Source organism: Syngnathoides biaculeatus, chromosome 5 (genome assembly GCF_019802595.1).
Source record: "Syngnathoides biaculeatus isolate LvHL_M chromosome 5, ASM1980259v1, whole genome shotgun sequence".
Classification (NCBI taxonomy): domain Eukaryota; kingdom Metazoa; phylum Chordata; class Actinopteri; order Syngnathiformes; family Syngnathidae; genus Syngnathoides; species Syngnathoides biaculeatus.
Genome location: NC_084644.1, coordinates 23816534 through 23833699, shown reverse-complemented (window position 1 = coordinate 23833699; position 17166 = coordinate 23816534). Strand labels below are relative to the sequence as shown.

The following is a 17166-nucleotide window of genomic DNA, read 5'->3' as shown; positions in this document are numbered from 1 at the left end:
CATCATGATCCTGAGTAGGGAAACATCGCCAAGATCAGGCAGAATCCTCTCATCGGCAAAATAATTTTTTAGGAAAGTTGAAAGTCTCAATTACACATTTATTGCAGTTACATAGTCCAACTAGAAACAATGGTTGTGCCGGAATCCACAACATTAGCTAACACTAAATGTTGCTGACTTTCCGTAGCCAATATTTCTAAAAACACACCTTCAGCAGATTGTCATCCCAACTTTTCTTATCAAGGCTTTCTGCTGTAGACTCTGGAAACAAAACAGACATTATGGAGGGATGAAAAAACATTTTCTTTTGAAAAAATTTAATTATTAAAAACATCTGGTAATAAAAATAAATAAATAAATAGAGCATTGTTCTTTGAACTTAGTACTTGGTTTAAATTTGAATTTTCATCCAGTGAGAGCAGTGGAAACCATTTCTTTGCTTACCTTCCAGCACTGTCAGGAGAGGCGGGATCTCTTTTTCCCAGACAGCCTCTGCGTTGCGGTGAATGTTGACAGAAAGGAGCTGGAGGAGGGAGAGCGATGGTGCCCCATGACCTCTGCTTGCAAATGGAAAGGCTGCATTGACCTGGCATCAACAAAACAACATCAGGCATAGGTATGGTGAATACAAGACACTCCATAGATCTGGCAAATCGTGTTGCTTTTAAATTATTTTCAAGATTTTTATTTTTATTATTTTTTATACTTTATATGATTATCAGGACAATATGTTACCTTGTTAAACATTACTCATGTCAATTGGATAATTCAGAGTTTAACATAAAATAATTCAAAGCAATGACTGTATTTTTAATGGACATATGTATTTAATGTCCCATGTGTCTGTTGTCATGCAGCCTGAACTTACAAGCAGTTTGATCAGCAGTGTTTGAGGAGAAGGCAGATTGACTACAGGAGAGGAAAAATACATTTAATCTGCAATTATGTACAAAATCAGAATCAAGAATGTGGAAAGAAGGGTTAAGTTAGCGAAGGCTGTTCATATATGCAAACATTATTATAGGATCCCAAAATGTGTTGGAATTGCATTTAGCATTCTTCTATTTAAATGTTTACATTTGACAGCCACCATGAAGGTTAATGAATGTTGTACCTACCTTCCTGTGAAAAGTCTATAATGAAGCTTTGTTCCTTGTTGTCTTTCTTTTTATTGCCAAGTACGATCAGACTCTTACACAGGGGTGTGGTGGCATTGCTGTACTGAGGAGGGGTTAGGTAGTAGAGCAGCTTTGGCCAAAGCACCTAAAAACAACAGTCAATTAAAGGAAACTCTAACTATATGAATACATGTACTCCAGGGTCTTAACATCAGTAGTTACAATAAAGTCACCCAAAGGTAAAACTGAGTGACTGGTACGTTACATACATCGGCCAGATGTCCAACAGTTGTTGTCAATAGATGAAAGGTGTTATCACACATCGTCCTCAGTGCCTCGTTTGTCACCTCTTCTGGGTCGGCGGGTTTCTGTCCACGCTGCAGGAAGACAAGCACACACAGATAAGGAAATAGAGTAGATTTTCATTATATCATGTAGTCCTTTGCAATTTTAGTTCCAAACCAAACAAAACGAACCCCTGTACAGCCAATGGGCCACACTGTGGTTACCGTCTCCCTGAGATGGCCATTATAACAAACCACAAAAGATCTTTACATCACCTCATCATATATACACATGAAATTTATGAACTACTTTTGGAATCAGAAATCAAGGGTAATAGGTTTTTCAACCATTGTTGATGTTTGGTAAGACAAAAATGCTTACAATATCTCAATGTTATCATTCATCATATGACAATTTGAGATTTTTGTACAGTTTTTAACAAGAATCATGGAAGATGACACACATAATTTGCCTTCGCGGGCCACATAAAATCATGCTGGGGTTTGACACCGCTGGTCTAAAACCACTTGTAACATAGTTAGATTCACAGCATTAATTTTGGCGGTGTGGTGATTGAATTCTCAAAGTTTCCTGCACGTTAACCATCTTTGTGGAAATTATTACAGATGAACAGAAAAGCACCGGAATATACATAGAGGGACTACTGAAATGTTTTTGAGATGAAAAAATAAATTTAATACCTTGTAAGTGTCCGGTAATGCACAGTGTTGAACTAGGAATCGCACCAGTAACTCTCCTCCATCCAACTCCAGGTAACCGTGATGTGCCATGGCGCTGATCACCTGCACAACGCGCTTCTTAACCTAAATTAAGATGCAAGGTTTATTAGTCTTCTGAATGGCAATCCTCAAGTTACATTAATGCATACGTGTTACCTTGTTACTGTGGTCAGCCATTGGTTGCCTAATGCTGGCTAGAATCAGAAGCTTCTTACTCTCCATCATGGAAGCTGCAACACACGTGTACTAGTATTAAACAGTTTTTCTTTTTAAATACATTTTTTGCAAATTTATTCAAAAAGAAAAACTGAAATATCACAGACAAAAGTATTCATTATTCTTTTGTAATGTTGATTTGACCTGACTGATTAGAATACATGACCTGACAAGCCGCAGAATTATTTTGAAGACTTAGTATACAGTACACAAGTATATACAGTAAATCAGGGGTGCTCAATGCATCGATCATGAGGCACTCTTGGTCGATCGCAAGATGGCCTGCCAAAAACAAAACAAAAAAAAAAAAAAGACACCGGCCAATGTTCCCTCTAAACTGCGCGCATGCGCAATTGTACACCGCTGATGCAGTCTCTTCGCAGATATTCTGCGTTTGTGGGCAAAAAAAAAAAATACTCCAATGCAAATTAAAAGTATAACATACAGCTATTCAGTTTGTGGCATTTTGCAATGCGATTCAATGAGAGGGATGACTGGTTGTTACATCCAATGGCACAATTCACATACGTACTGTAAATAATGAAAAGAAGAAGCCACTGGTCTCTTTTAGGCAGCACACGGAACTTCCATTCTTAAAGACGTACACAGCCCATCAATGTGTTTTGTAATGACAGCGTCCACCATCGATGCTTTTGTTAGCAACCCAGTCTGGGCAACGTAGAGCAAAGATGAGCTAGACATGCTGCTTATGTTTACTTTTGATATTAATGGAGAAAGTTAAAAAAAGAAAGGCTGTTGTTTTAAGATGCAATGACTGTTGAAGTATTTGAATAATTGTAGAAAAAGTGGTTAAACTGGACGAGATTCTCTTTTCCAAGTGGGAAAGGTCTGGTCTGAAGCCAAAGTAGAAAAAGTGGAGGATGAGATTGTGTGTAATTTTAAAATTCCACCTTGCCACAGCCTGATCCAGGATGAAAGCACAGACAAAGTACACAAACAGGTAATTCTGTATTTTAAATATAGGAGGCAATATAACACTAAACTTAAAACAGTCATCATCACCCCCCCACCCCAAGTGTTTGGTAGCTCGCGAGAGGCCGGCTACTTGAAAAGTAGATCTTGGGGTAAAAAAGTCTGGGCACCCCTACAGTAAATGAACAGTATCAGTTGATCGGGAAGACGGAGGAATACTTCCATACAGATTTGAACCTGTGGCTGTAAATAATGCCGCCGAGTGAGCTCCGGGGCTCGGCGAGGAGCACGGTCACGGCTCCGCCGCTCAGCGGCATTATTTACAGCCACAGATTCAAATCCGTATGGTAGTATTCCTCAGTTTTCCCGATCAACCGATACAGCTATTTCTTCATCTTCTTCTTTTCCGTTCGGCTTGTCCCATTAGAGGTCACCACAGCGTGTCATCTCAGATGAACGCATATTTGTTTGGCACAGTTTTACGCCGAATGCCCTTGCTGACGCAACCCCTGTGCATTTTAGTCGGGGAGAGAAGCTTACAGAACCTGGCATTCCCAGGCGGTCTCCCATCCAAGTACTAACCAGGGCCAAACTCACTTAGCTTCCGAATTCCGATGAGAGTCAGCGTTCTCAAAGTAGCATGGACGTAAGCTCTGCTATTTGTTCATCAAATGAGGATAAATCTGAGAAATCAGCGCTGGGCGTAATGGTGTCCCATGAAATCGAGCGTCTGGAACGGCATGTAACACATCACATCCGTCCACATAGGTCATGTGACTCGTGAAAATGGCAGCACCCCTGAAAATTCGTAATTGTCGATAAGAATCTTCTCAAAACACTATTAATTGAGAGAGGATTTAACATCACATTGTCAAGATAGAGTACATATTACATGACCTATTGCAGTGATTTTCAACCACTGTGCCGCGGCACACTAGTGTGCCGTGAGAGATCATCAGGTGTGCTGTGAGAAATTATCCAATATAACTTTTTTTTTTAATTAACATTTATTAATAATTTTCTGCAAATATTATGTCATTGTCCAGTGTCCGTGCTGTAAAGGAGTAATGTAATATTTGTCCGTGTGGCAACACCTAGCTGATTGCCTTGTTCCTCCAAGAGAATTAGTGATGCACCTGAGAGGCCGTGGTGACAGTCATAGAGAAGTTTTTAAAAAGGATAACTGCAAACTCCAAACTGGGCCCTGGACAAGATTCTGACCCGGATGAAGGCCCTAGTATGAGTGGTGGGAAAAAGAAAGCAAAGACGGTGAGCTCAAGGCAATATAGTGAAAGCTATCTTTCGTTTGGATTTACTTTCACCGGGGATGAGACGACACCTATTCCGTTATGCCTGGTGTGTGGCGAGAAGCTATCCAACAGCGCCATGGTGCCAGGCAAGCTCAAACGCCATCTCCAAACGACACACCAGTCGCTTATAAACAAGCCGATAGACTATTTTGTTCGCCTGCGTGTAAACACAGACAAACAGGCAACGTTTGAGAAAAACTACAAAGGTAAATGAGAAAGCGCTCAAAGCTAGTTACTTAGTCGCCGAACTTGTTGCTAAATCAAAAAAGTCGCACACTGTGCCAGAGACATTAATACTACCTGCCTGTAAAGCCATTGTCAACGAGATGCTCGGCCCTGATGCGGTTAAAGACATAGCTAAAGTCCCGCTCTCTGATAACACAATTGCCAGGCATATTGATGACATGTCTACAGACATCAAAAGCCATGTTTTGGAAAAGATTCGCATCAGTAGGAAATTTGGGTTGCAAGTTGACGAGTCTACGGATATTAGTGGACATTCTCAGCTCTTGGCCAATGTGTGTTTTGTGGATGAAGATGCCATTAGAGAAAACTTCCTATTTTGAAAGGCACTGCCAGAAAAAAAACAACTGGAGAGGAAATTTTTCAGGTCACATCGGAATATCTTGACCAGGGAGGACTTAAGTGGGAAAAATGCACAAGTGTGTGCACTGATGGAGCTGCAGCCATGGTCGGGCGCACCAAAGGCTTCGTGAGTAGAGTGAAGGAAAGAAACCCAGATCTGATTGTTACGCACTGTTTTTTGCACCGTGAGGCCCTCGTTGCTAAGACTTTACCAGCAGAACTGGTTCCTGTGCTGGACGATGTAGTGCGCATAGTGAACTTTGTAAAGACACAACCTCTAAAAAGCCATATATTCGCATCTCTGTGTGAGGAAATAGGAGCGGAGCATAAAGCCTTATTGCTTTATACGGAGGTCCGATGGTTGTCACGCGGTAAGGTGCTGACCCGTGTGTATGAGCTGCGAGAGGAACTTAAAATGTTTCTGACAAATGAGAGGTCTGATTACTCAAATCTGTTTGCAAGTGATGAGTGGTGTGCAAAGCTGGCATACCTGGCTGATATATGTCATCATCTTAATGAACTGAACACAAGGATGCAGGGCCGAAATGAAAACCTGCTTACAAGCACAGATAAAATAAATGGATTCCGTTTAAAGGTGCACCTCTGGCAAACACATGTGCAACGTGCCGACCTGGAGATGTTCGCACTCACAGACAAACGGCAAAGCAACACTGCTGCACTGTCTGAGGTAATAGGTAAACATTTGAAAAGTCTTGGAGAAGTTGTCATTTTATTTCTCTTCAGCCTCCACTGAATGCTTTGACTGGGTTAGGGACCCATACAGCTCGGCATCAGTTGTTGGAAAGGACATGACTTTACAAGAGCAGGAGGAACTAACTGAACTGAAACAGGATCGTGGTTTAAAACTAAGATTTGCTGATCTTCCTTTGGACAGTTTTTGGTTGACTGCTGCCAATGAGTTCCCCATTCTGGCCAACAAAGCTGTTCTGACATTGCTCCCATTTTCCACAACATATCTGTGTGAGCTGAACTAAACTAAAAACAGAGAGAGACTGAGAGCTGTTGAAGAAGAGCTTCGTGTGTGTCTTTCTTCTATTCCTGCCAGGATATCGGCTTTGTGTTCATCTAAACAGGCCCAGGTTTCACAGTGACTGAGTATAAATAAATTGAAAAATTACATTGTAATTAAACATACTAAACAGAGTGTCATTTTGTAACATTTTTGGTTAGTGGTGTGCCACAAAATTTTTCCAATGTAAAAAATGTGCCGTGGCTCAAAAAAGGTTGAAAAACACTGACCTATAGGATACATTGTTAATGCAAACCACCGGAATTCCCCTTTAAATAAACAAATTGCTCCAGCTCGAGATCGGACAGGTGATCAGTTATAGTGTTTGTAGACTCACTAATCAGAGATTGCCACCAAAAATCCTGATTGTGTAAAACCTCAAAAAAAAAAAATAAAAAATATTCCAAATTGCTCCTGCCAAGTAAAAATGTGAATGGGATGACTTAGGGATGAACATGTTGAGTGCATTTGCTCACTGCTGGAGTTGATGAGGTGACGCAGGACAGCCAGGGAGCCAAACCTACTCCGCTCATTGCTGTTCTCGAGCCTCTGAAGAACAAACATAACCAGTCGGTCTGGGAAGGCTTTTGCTAGAATTAGAGGTAGGTGGAAAGATTTTCACGTGTTAAAATGTAGCAAGTAGAAATCTGTAACCAAAATAGCATACAAAACATTTGGAAAAAGTGTGGACAAATTGGTCAAACAAGAAACGTGGTTACATTGAGATTCACACTTAATATGATTATCCTCAGAGGGACATCATGTCAGACACAAACAATGGATGATACTGTTCTTATGACTCCATAGAAATGCAAGTTAGAGCTAATATCCACAATCATCTATAAGGAAAATGATTTCTGCTACCTAACAGACTGAAGCAACGAAGAACCTCATTGTGGTTCTTGACTGTAGGAGAGTTACTGTAATCAACAGAGGTGGACACCTGATGGGAGAAAAACAGCTGTCAATCACACTAGCACACACCTTGCAAAATTGTACTGATGCGACAGAATTGTTGCATTACAGGTAAAAAAAAAAAAAGCAATTAATTTAGCTCAGCAAGCTATACTTGCATAATCTGACCGCTATTCCAAGAAGCACTGCCACAAATGTAGTCATTTCAAACAATAAATGCACAGTCACCCTCCAAAAGTATTGGAACAACACAGTCGATTCCTTTGTTTTTGTTGTAGACTGAAGAATTTGGGGTTTCAGATCAAAAGATGATATGAAACAAAGGCTCAGAATTCCATCTTTTATTTCATGATATCTATATCTGGATGTGTTAAACAACCCACCTTTGAGATGAGTAAAAATACTGGAACAGCAAAATGAACTTTAAGTGAATAACAGTTACCGTACTATTTGGTGGCACAACCCTTACTTTTGATAAGTGCATCAAACCTGCAACTGATTGATTTCACCAGACTGTTGCATTCTTCATTTGAAATGCTTTTCCAGGCCATCCCTACAGCCTCTTTCAGTTCTTGTTTGCCTCTGGGAGTCTCTCCCTTCAGTTTCCTTTTCAGGAGGTAAAAAACAAATTCTGTTGGGTTAAGATCCAGTGATTGACCTGGCCAGTCTCAGCTCTTCCATTCTTCCCCTTTAATGAAGTCCTATGATGTGTTGGCAGTGTGTGTTGAGTCATTGTTTGGTTGCATGATGAAAATTCTCCCAAATAGCTTGGATGCATTTTTTGGTAAACTGCTAGATAACATGGTTTTGTAGACTTCGGAATTCATTCTGCTTCTACTACTGCATTCTTTTTTTTTTTTTTTTGCCATACTTACATAACGTTTGTCAACTAATCACGAGATGCTTTGCCAAGTAAAAAAAGGCAATGATTCCAAAACACACCGACAACACAACAAAATATTTTATTAAGGGGAAAACTGGAAGGTCTCACATTGGCAGTCAGTCGCCAGACCTTAATCCAAGAGAAAATGCATTTTACCAAAAGAAGCACTCACTAATAAGAGAAACCTCCAAAACCAAACAAGAACTAAAAGAGGACTTTTGGAGGAGGTTGAAGTGTAGGTTGCAGTCGTGAACAACACTCCCAATTGTGCAAGTGAAACTAAATAGTAGTAGTGGCAGTAGTAGAAGTAGTTGTAGTCGTAACAACAGTAGATTTGGAGAATGATTGTATTAGTCATCCATGGCTAAAATGATCTTAGCTTCCTAACAAAGACTATCATACCATGGTAAAAGAATGTACCGGTACTACAGAGAAAATAATAGTGTGGAGTTAGGTTTAAACCTACAAAGTTAAGAGACTTTTAACATAGCAAGTTTATGGGTTGCTTTTCTTTGTATGCTATTGAAAGTGGGGCACGTCATACTGAAGGATCAAAGAAGAGCATTGTTAGTTGTTAACAGGATCACCTGAGCAGGACCACGCTAAGTATTGTTGTTTCTGCCCTTGTAGCGTAATTTCTCGAGTATAATGTGTCCTGAGGTATAATGCGCAGACTCAAAGTTGACTTAAAAAATAAAAAATAAAAATATCAGGAAAACCCTTCTTCCAATGTACAATGCGCACCACCAATTTCCTGCTACCCATATGCTCAAAATATTGGGATTTATCCGTATTTCTATTTTGTTAGCTTTGTACTTGTATTGTTTTTCAAAAACTGTCTGTACAATAATCATGAGTAATAATCATTGTGCATGTGCTTATGTAGCGGTAATATAATCTCGGGACAGGCCACTGGACACGCTTGTCCTGGTCCCTGTAATTGTCAGAACAGAATCCCTCAACTGGCGAAAATAAATGCTCAATAATTACATAACATTTTCTTAATACTGTTGATAACACATATAACAGTCTTAAACAAACCATGTGCATAAACCTTCTGTGCATCGTGCAGTTTATCCTCTACGTTACACCTCCTTGGCCAAGACTTCAAAAGAAGCATCCGACTCATCTCCAATCTGAAAAATATCTATCGTGGCTACCTTTGGTCCATCACTGATGAACTTATCATTTATGACTTGGTCCACTTCCGGTGCCTCATGCATTGCATCATGAACATCCCATCTTGCTCCCACACCATGTCATCCTCTGTGCCACCCATGGCATTTGTGAGGAAATGTGTTTTGAATCTCAAGAGTTTTGATTCAGCAACACACCCTCTTGCCCTTCAATAAACTACAATCTGTAGCAGCTTTCCTACGGTGTCTAGTGGCTATCAAAAAAACAAGAGCTCAATGGCTTCAGGTCGTTATCAAAATAACGTGAGGTCAAACTACGTAGAAATGAGCGTAATGGGCACATTTAAAAAAAAAAAAGTGAGGATTTCAATTGTGTGTGGTCTCCTGTTTTTTTTTTTTTTTTTAATGTACTCATTATGTTACTACGTAGTTTGAGCTCACGTTGTTTTGACTGCCTCGCTGCTTCCGGGTTGCTCGCGTCAGCGATGACACATTTCTTTTAAAAGCGGCTGCAGAACTTGTAATTGTGGTACACATTTTTTGTCTTCGTTTCAGTTAAAACACTCAGACAGTCATTTCTGATCTTTGGTGCAGTAGTAACAAATATGCTACGCTAACGATCGCATAATGTGGCGCTTCACCAAGTAGGTAAGAGAGTTCATATTGGGGGCGCACATTACCATAACATATATAAATGTGTAACATAAGACATTGAATATCATATCGAAATGTACAATATACGTATGTATACCTTTTTTTAACTACTCTATGTACCTGTACACGACTATACAATGTGATTGTATTTTTTTATTTTTCATACATACCTAAATATAATGCGCTCTATTAACATGATGAAAAGATTTTGGGAAGAAATTATGCATTATTTTTGAGAAATTACAGTAAGTATACTTCAAGAATTGTCACAAACATTTAGCTAGCAAAGTCATTAAGGTGAATTGTTGTAATAACGGCGGCGTCAAGCCTCATCAAACCTTCATCTTTACAAATCTGTCAGAGGAACAATACAAATATAATTCCCAAATAGAAGGCTCTTCTGAACCATGTACCTGTTGATGCAGTGTAAAGAGCAGGCTGTCCAGTTGGGTCTCTAGCACCCTGCTTCCCATGTTAACAGAAGCATCGAGAATATGGCAAAGACTCTATACAGAGGGAGATGAAAAATACAAACATGTACTTCTCTAGGTCAAATATCCAAACAGTGATACTATTACACTTCTAACAAAATGGATGGCAGCGTGAAAGATTTACCCAAATACAATCATAGTTCAAAGAAAAAATGTGCTCTATTGTTTCTTAGAATGCATAAAATCTAAAAAGCCAACTATACTGTACAGTTTCTGCAAATCTGAGGCACCTTGCTAATGATGTAGTGCTCGTTGTTTTTCTTATACAAAGCCAGAATGGCAGGGACAAGTTTTGGAATCTGTTCCTCCAGTTTATCGCTGGCCATCAGATGGCACATCGAGCCCACTGCCTCAGCTACTGTTAGCCTTAACTGAAAAACAGAGAGGGAGGGGGGAGGACAAGACAATCACTAAATAGATGAATTTGTCTTCAGACAGAAGAGAAAAAAAGTGCTACTGATGATGTACTTGGATCATGGTAGACATCCAATCCAAGAACTAAAGCAAAAATGAAAATGCGAAAGGAACCTTTCATTTAGCTAAAAAAGGTAACTGAGGAATTGCAATCTGTTGTATGAGTTTAGAATATCACACCACTGCAAATTAAAGGGCTACTGTCATGAAATGGATGATTTTTAATATGTTAATCATGAAAAAACAGCAGCCAATATGGGCCCATACGTTTTTTTTTCCCCACCACAAAACATGATTTTGACATATACAGCTTTTTCTAAGTCCCGCCATGAAAATCCTCTCAAAGGATTTGTTTTCAAGAAGAAGCAGGAAGTGACGTAAAGGACAGAGGCACCTCCAAGTGGACTCGTTCGTTTCCATTAGTCTTAGCTCCGGGAAGGTAGCTCGTTGTTCCTTCATGTTAGCCAAAATGCCGGCTCATTGCATTGCTGGATATTGCTCGAACACTCGGGAGAATGGATTTACCCTTCATAAGTTTGCAAGAGACCTGGTTCGTCGCGAAAAATGGATTGCACGGGTGCAGAGGACGAGAGCTTCGTGGGATCCAAATAACAGGTAGGTGTGTATACAGCTACTAAAAAAATAATAGTTTGGGGCAAATCACATAATGGGTCTCTCATAACATAACATAAAAGATCCGCGTACAAAATATGTCGATATGCGCGTCGGACGGCGTCAGGCTGCTGCGCGAAAACCCAGCCAAGAATGCCTCACTCAGCCGCGTGGGCACAATAAAGCGTCCCGGCTCGACGGTGTTCATCGCGTACTGCGGCGGCTATGAACAACCCCCTAAAAGCAGCACGGCTCGGCTCCATTATATGCCACCACAGCGCCGAAAATCAGCCACACCGGCTGAGGCACCGCGTTCGGCGGTCACAGCTTCTGCAAAGGCTGTGCGTCGGGCTTTGCGGATGGGGACGGCTCTGAAGAACCCAGCTGAGAATGCCTCACTCAGCCGCGTGCGCGCAGTAAAGCACCCCAGCTCGACTGTGTTGTTCATTGCGTACTGCGGCGTCTATAAAGAACCCCCTGAAGCAGCACGGTTCGACTCAGTCATAAGCCACACCGGCCTGCCACGATGAGTTACGATGACTCATCTCCGCCGCAGAAGTGGGTCGGACGGGGATGCGGTTTGGCCGTGATCGCATATCATCGGAATATGGCTCGAAACAATATCGTAATATTGCCTCAAGGGCTCGAAACAATAGTGCAATATTGCCCGGGTAACTTCACTCGGTTGTGTGGTGTTCTCCTTTTCGAAAAGAGCTTCCGTGTCAGAAGAGGCGCGTTTGTCTCCCATAGTTAGGGTGCACCGCGTTTTTTCATTGGCGAATGTCTGGGTGATGTCACGGACGGAGGATGCAGCCAATATGGCGACCACGTGGATATCGTAGAATGACACTTCTGCAACTTTGCACATGGATGACGCGCTCTACGCTAACATTTATTTTTTCGTATAGACATTGAAGTGAATAATTTTATATATATTTTTCATTACAATATATATTTTAGAATGTTTATAGGGATGACACTTGGGCTTTAAGTAGTGTAGTGTTAAATGGATGCCTCCTTGATGCTCTCAATCACCACTGAGGAGAAGGGCAAATATTTTTGGACGGTTCTTATGTAGGAACTCAGTAAATTCTAAATGTGTTACTCATTTAGCGCCACCGCTTTTTTCCCCATCTATTTTTTTCGGATTCAGAATTAATGTTTAGTTACAATGTAGTGTTGTTGGAAGCACCCAAGTTTTAGTTCAACAATGGAACTTCAAACTCCCGCCATCAGTTCTTTTTCTGTAGCCCTTATCCTAATTATGATTGTGTTAGAGCTGGGGCTCGTATCCCAGCTAACATTGGTCAAGAGGTGGTTTACAGTCTGGACTGGCTACCAGTCAAATGCAGGGTACATATTAAAAAAAATAACTTTTCCACCTATGAGCAATTTAGCCTGGTCATGCAGGATCTGGGATTGTGGGAAGAAGGCAGAGTGGGGGAAAACCTACGCAAGTATTGGAGGAAGGGGAATGCAAACTCCACAAAAAAAAAAAAAAAAAAAGCTGGTGCTGAGATTCGAACTCCTAACCTCAGAACTATTATGCAGACTTGCTAACCACTAGTCAAACGAGCTGCACTTCAATCATATTCTTTAAATGTAGTACAATCTCTTTTACAGCATGGTAACAAACGTTTATGCATTTTTGTCGTATGACATTAAATGAATCAAGTATTTCTGAAACCCCGTTGTGATTTCACAGTCTTGTCACATCTTACCCATGACACACGTTCTCATAACTTCTTTAAATTATCCCCTTAGAGCAGTGATTTCCAACCTTTATAAAGCCAATGCACATATTTTACAATTGAAAACTGCCACGGCACACCAACAAAAGTAAACGTCACCAAAAATGGATCGATTAATTACTGTATGTACTTCCTGCCATCTAATAGAAGAGGATTTTTTTGTTCTGTCTGTCATTGTGCCTCACTGGCATAAATAGATGAATAAAGATACATTGTTTCTTGGAATAAAGCTTTTTACTAATTACATAAAATTGGCTAAATTCCCACGGCACACCTGAAGAGCGCTCACGGCACACTAATGTACCCCGGCACACTGTTTGGCAATCAATGCCTGAGAGCACATGAATTAAGGCTGATCAGTTGCACCGACCATCAGTGGCTAACTTGTGAGCTCTCACCTTTGATTCTCTGCTTTGTAACCAGTTATTGAAAAGGATGTCGAACGCAGCACTGATCTCACTTGAGAATGTGTCTTGTCTGACTGTAGGATCTGGAGCCTTGTCCAGATTGGCAAGATACTCCAAGATACTGTTACTGAAATGGCACAGAGCTGAAGAAAAGCCACAGACAAAAGGAAACAGAATCAGAGGAGTATTGTTTTTAAAGATGCAATTTATCTTGTTAAAAATAACACAGAAGTTCTTGAAATGCTTCTGTCTTCTGATAGCGGTGACATTTTTACTGCAGCATTTCAATATACCTTGGACGACAGGGAAATACTACACATAAAAAAATGGGAAAACAAAGTCAGTTTTGTACCGTAGGAGAAGACCCACTTCATGTTGTCTTGTTTGGTCAGGGTCAGCATAGGCAACATGGTACCAAGAATAGCATTTAGGAACGGCACCATGCCATAAACTTAAGAAAAGGAGAGAGTACTGTGTTAATAAAAAATATAGCTTCTTGAACACACCACGTTACATGACAAGTAAGCAAAATCATTTAGGCTGGCCTTGGAGGACAGCTAGCTACTCAGTGAGTAGTATGTATGCGTGCTTCCAAGATAAAAAAGGAGAAGCAACAACTTAAATTGGTAGACTGCTTGTGCGTGCAATGAAAGTCAGAAAATGGTAAAACAGCAATACCTGTGAATGAATCATCTGAATAAATATTGGGGTTTTTTCCCATCTTCACACCAAAATGCAGCTGTACATGTATTTTGTTCCACCCAAAGTTTGTCAACAAATGATTTATAATTAGTACAGATTATATCCACTTTAAAAAGCTGCCAAATGTGGAATTCACTAATGTATTGATGTGCAATTGTTTTCCTACCATTGGAATCAGAGAGGTTGGCTAATGTCTGGACGACAAAAAAGTGCGGCAAAACTCCAGGTTGAAATTTGCTCAGTATCTCCTCCATTATGTCATTGATGTGTTTGTTGCCCACAGCTACCAGAATGTTACTGGCTGCCTGCTGCCAGTCAGGGAGAACTTCCTATGTGAAGAGAAACACAGAAACAGACTAATCAAAAGCCCCCACCACACTATCCCAACAAAAATAATGTAACACTGTTCACCTTTGATCGTGTCATCTCATCTGAGGCCAAGGAGATGATGCTCTTGATCCTGGGGTACGAGATTGCATCTATCTTGCTGCCAACAATCAGCTCAATGGTTTGAAGAATCACAACTCTGTGACTCACTACAAGCTGGAGGAGGAGATGGTGAGGCAGGAAACACAGTAATCTTTTACACTCAGTTATTTTTAGTTTATTTCAGCTTGTCCCTTTCGGATGTAAAAAAAATTAAATAATTAAAAAAAAAAAATATATATATATATATATATATATATATATATATTATATATATATATATATATATATATAATTACAACAACACCACAAACTGGGTTAAGTATCCATAGCAGGAAATTTACATTTGAATTGTAGCAAATGCCATGTTCTTTGGAAAAAGTTTTTTTTTTTTTTTTTTTTTTTTTTTTTTTTTACACTATGGCAAAAGTTAAAATACAGCAACTGCGCACCCATCGACATTTGCTAACATTCTCATGTTTAGTATGTCAATGGTGACATCAAATGATCACGAAATGGACATGTGGTTGTGATGGAGTGTAATGCTATCGTATGCATTTTGAGCGTTTCATGCGGCATGATTACATAGAAAAGTCAATGCAGTTTGCGGGGATAGATGCGAATCTATGTAGGGCGGTGCGAATGATGACATGCGGATAAGACGGAAATTCACAAATTAGACTCCTCCGTCCGAACAATTGAAACTGAGACAGCGGAACTTGTCTGAGAAGTATTGTTGTCGGTACCTTGCCGAGGAAAGCCCCGCCTCTTTCCGATTTACCGTGTTGATGAAGTGTATGAAATACATGAAGGCTCTTTTTTGTTCTATTTTGAATATGATCTGATCTAAAAATAAGCAACTGGCTTGAAAGCTTCACTTAGTTGCTATGTTCATTATTCAAATATCACACATTAAAATTTTCCTGCTATTCCAAAATGCCAAATAACAATGACAAAACAATATCAGCCAAATCTCCTGTAATATAGTTATTTTTTTTATTCATGAAATCAGGATACTTTAGGTCACTGATGGTATAGTAGTACAGACTCCTGACTTTGCTGTGGACTGCCTGGGAACAAGTCCCGCTTAGTGATGGTGTCGATAAGTGCCCTGCGACTGACTGGCGACCAGTTCAGGGTGCAGTCTGCCTTTTTCTCCAAAGTTAGCTGGGATAGACACATTTGAGGATAGGCTGCTTGGAAAAATGGACATGGATCATTTTCGAATGCCAAATTTTATACAGATTATCAACCTGTCCAACACACTGAAAATCTGAAAATAGCTGTTTCTTTCTGTTCCTTCACGAGATTTTTTTTTTTTGCCTTTTTTTCCCCCAAACGTGCCTGCAATTAATGAATCATGTTAGATTTTCAGAAACATAGTTTGTTGAAGGCTGGTACATTGGGAGTAAATTACATCACATTTCAGCATTAACATTTATTTGCCCACTGCCAAAACAAAACTGTGAAAAAAAGTTATTCTGTTTCAGTAAGGGACTGACTTCAATACTTTTACCAGAGTTTATTTTTTCCATGAATACCAGTACTTTTACTTAAACTACTGAATGCATGTATCTTTGAAATCTGTGCTGCAGTGTGACGTTACCTTGGGGTGTTTGAGCAGGTAGTCCTGACACATAGCAAGCACTCGGTCTGGCTGCTCATTTCCCAAAGTGAGCATTGACTTCCTGACCTGAGCCTGGACATCAGAGTCTTTATCATTGGCTGCATCTAGCAGAGCCAGGGTCACCTCTGGAATTAAAAAATAAATAAAAACGCATCACGAGTGTCACAAATCAAAAATGTTGTCAGAATATTTATTGCAGAGCAAGGCATGCAACACAAATAGCTAGTAATGTATAAGACAGAATAGCAGATACTGTAATTGTGGAGGGGGGAAGATACTGGAAATGCATAATTACTGCATCGTTAAAATGAAATCTGATTGAGACAAACTTTAAGAGGCAACTTACGTTCCACATCTGTCTCGCCCATGGTGGAAAGAGGGCGGGCTTCCTGGGCTCAATCACCCCTGCAAGTATTAAGCAGTAACTTCTTTCAAGTAAATATTTAGAATTCCCCACCAGCATTACGTATTTCACGAAACAGGACGTCGAACGATGGACATGTTCATATATATTTTTTCAAGAGGGAGGACGTTATGAATTATCATCCCGACAACACTTCAAAACCATACAATCTAATAAAGCCAGCGGCATTCCCTTTTATATAAAATGCCGAAATGCCCCATTAACCTTACCAACTAGATCTCCCAATTCACGATTAGCTTTAGCTGCCGCTACGGAAGAACCAACACAACAGACGAGAGAAGAGTATCTTAATTTACCTAATTTAGCGCCGGGCGGATAACAATATGCTTCGTGTCGCCTCGTCGTACTCCAAGCGTGACTGTGGACGTGTATGTACGTTGACTTGCAGATGTCAACACGGTCATGTGCTTCTGGTCAGGAGGAACAAATCAGAGATTTGACGACAGTCCACTGCCGCTTCTTCTTTGAGATTGGGGCACGTAACATAGGTATCTTTATGTAGATAAC

General features: G+C 40.2%; 1 protein-coding gene across 3 annotated transcripts in view; it reads right to left on the bottom strand.

The window, feature by feature from the left end:
* Positions 1–17128, bottom strand: part of mroh1 (maestro heat-like repeat family member 1) — a 36449-nt gene extending 19321 nt beyond the window's left edge. For all 3 annotated transcript variants that reach the window (XM_061820033.1, XM_061820032.1, XM_061820034.1), the window contains exons 1-18: positions 16956–17128; positions 16582–16640; positions 16215–16360; positions 14594–14725; positions 14349–14511; positions 13833–13931; positions 13472–13623; positions 10527–10667; positions 10219–10311; positions 7082–7160; positions 6694–6807; positions 2300–2373; positions 2105–2227; positions 1388–1495; positions 1119–1263; positions 869–909; positions 445–586; positions 209–261 (exon numbers count right to left, since the gene is read on the bottom strand). In XM_061820033.1, the coding sequence (XP_061676017.1) occupies positions 209–261; positions 445–586; positions 869–909; positions 1119–1263; positions 1388–1495; positions 2105–2227; positions 2300–2373; positions 6694–6807; positions 7082–7160; positions 10219–10311; positions 10527–10667; positions 13472–13623; positions 13833–13931; positions 14349–14511; positions 14594–14725; positions 16215–16360; positions 16582–16603 (1827 nt within the window). In that variant the 5' untranslated portion in view covers positions 16604–16640; positions 16956–17128. The remainder of the gene's footprint in view (positions 1–208; positions 262–444; positions 587–868; positions 910–1118; positions 1264–1387; positions 1496–2104; positions 2228–2299; positions 2374–6693; positions 6808–7081; positions 7161–10218; positions 10312–10526; positions 10668–13471; positions 13624–13832; positions 13932–14348; positions 14512–14593; positions 14726–16214; positions 16361–16581; positions 16641–16955) is intronic.
* Between the last annotated feature and the right edge of the window lie 38 nt (positions 17129–17166).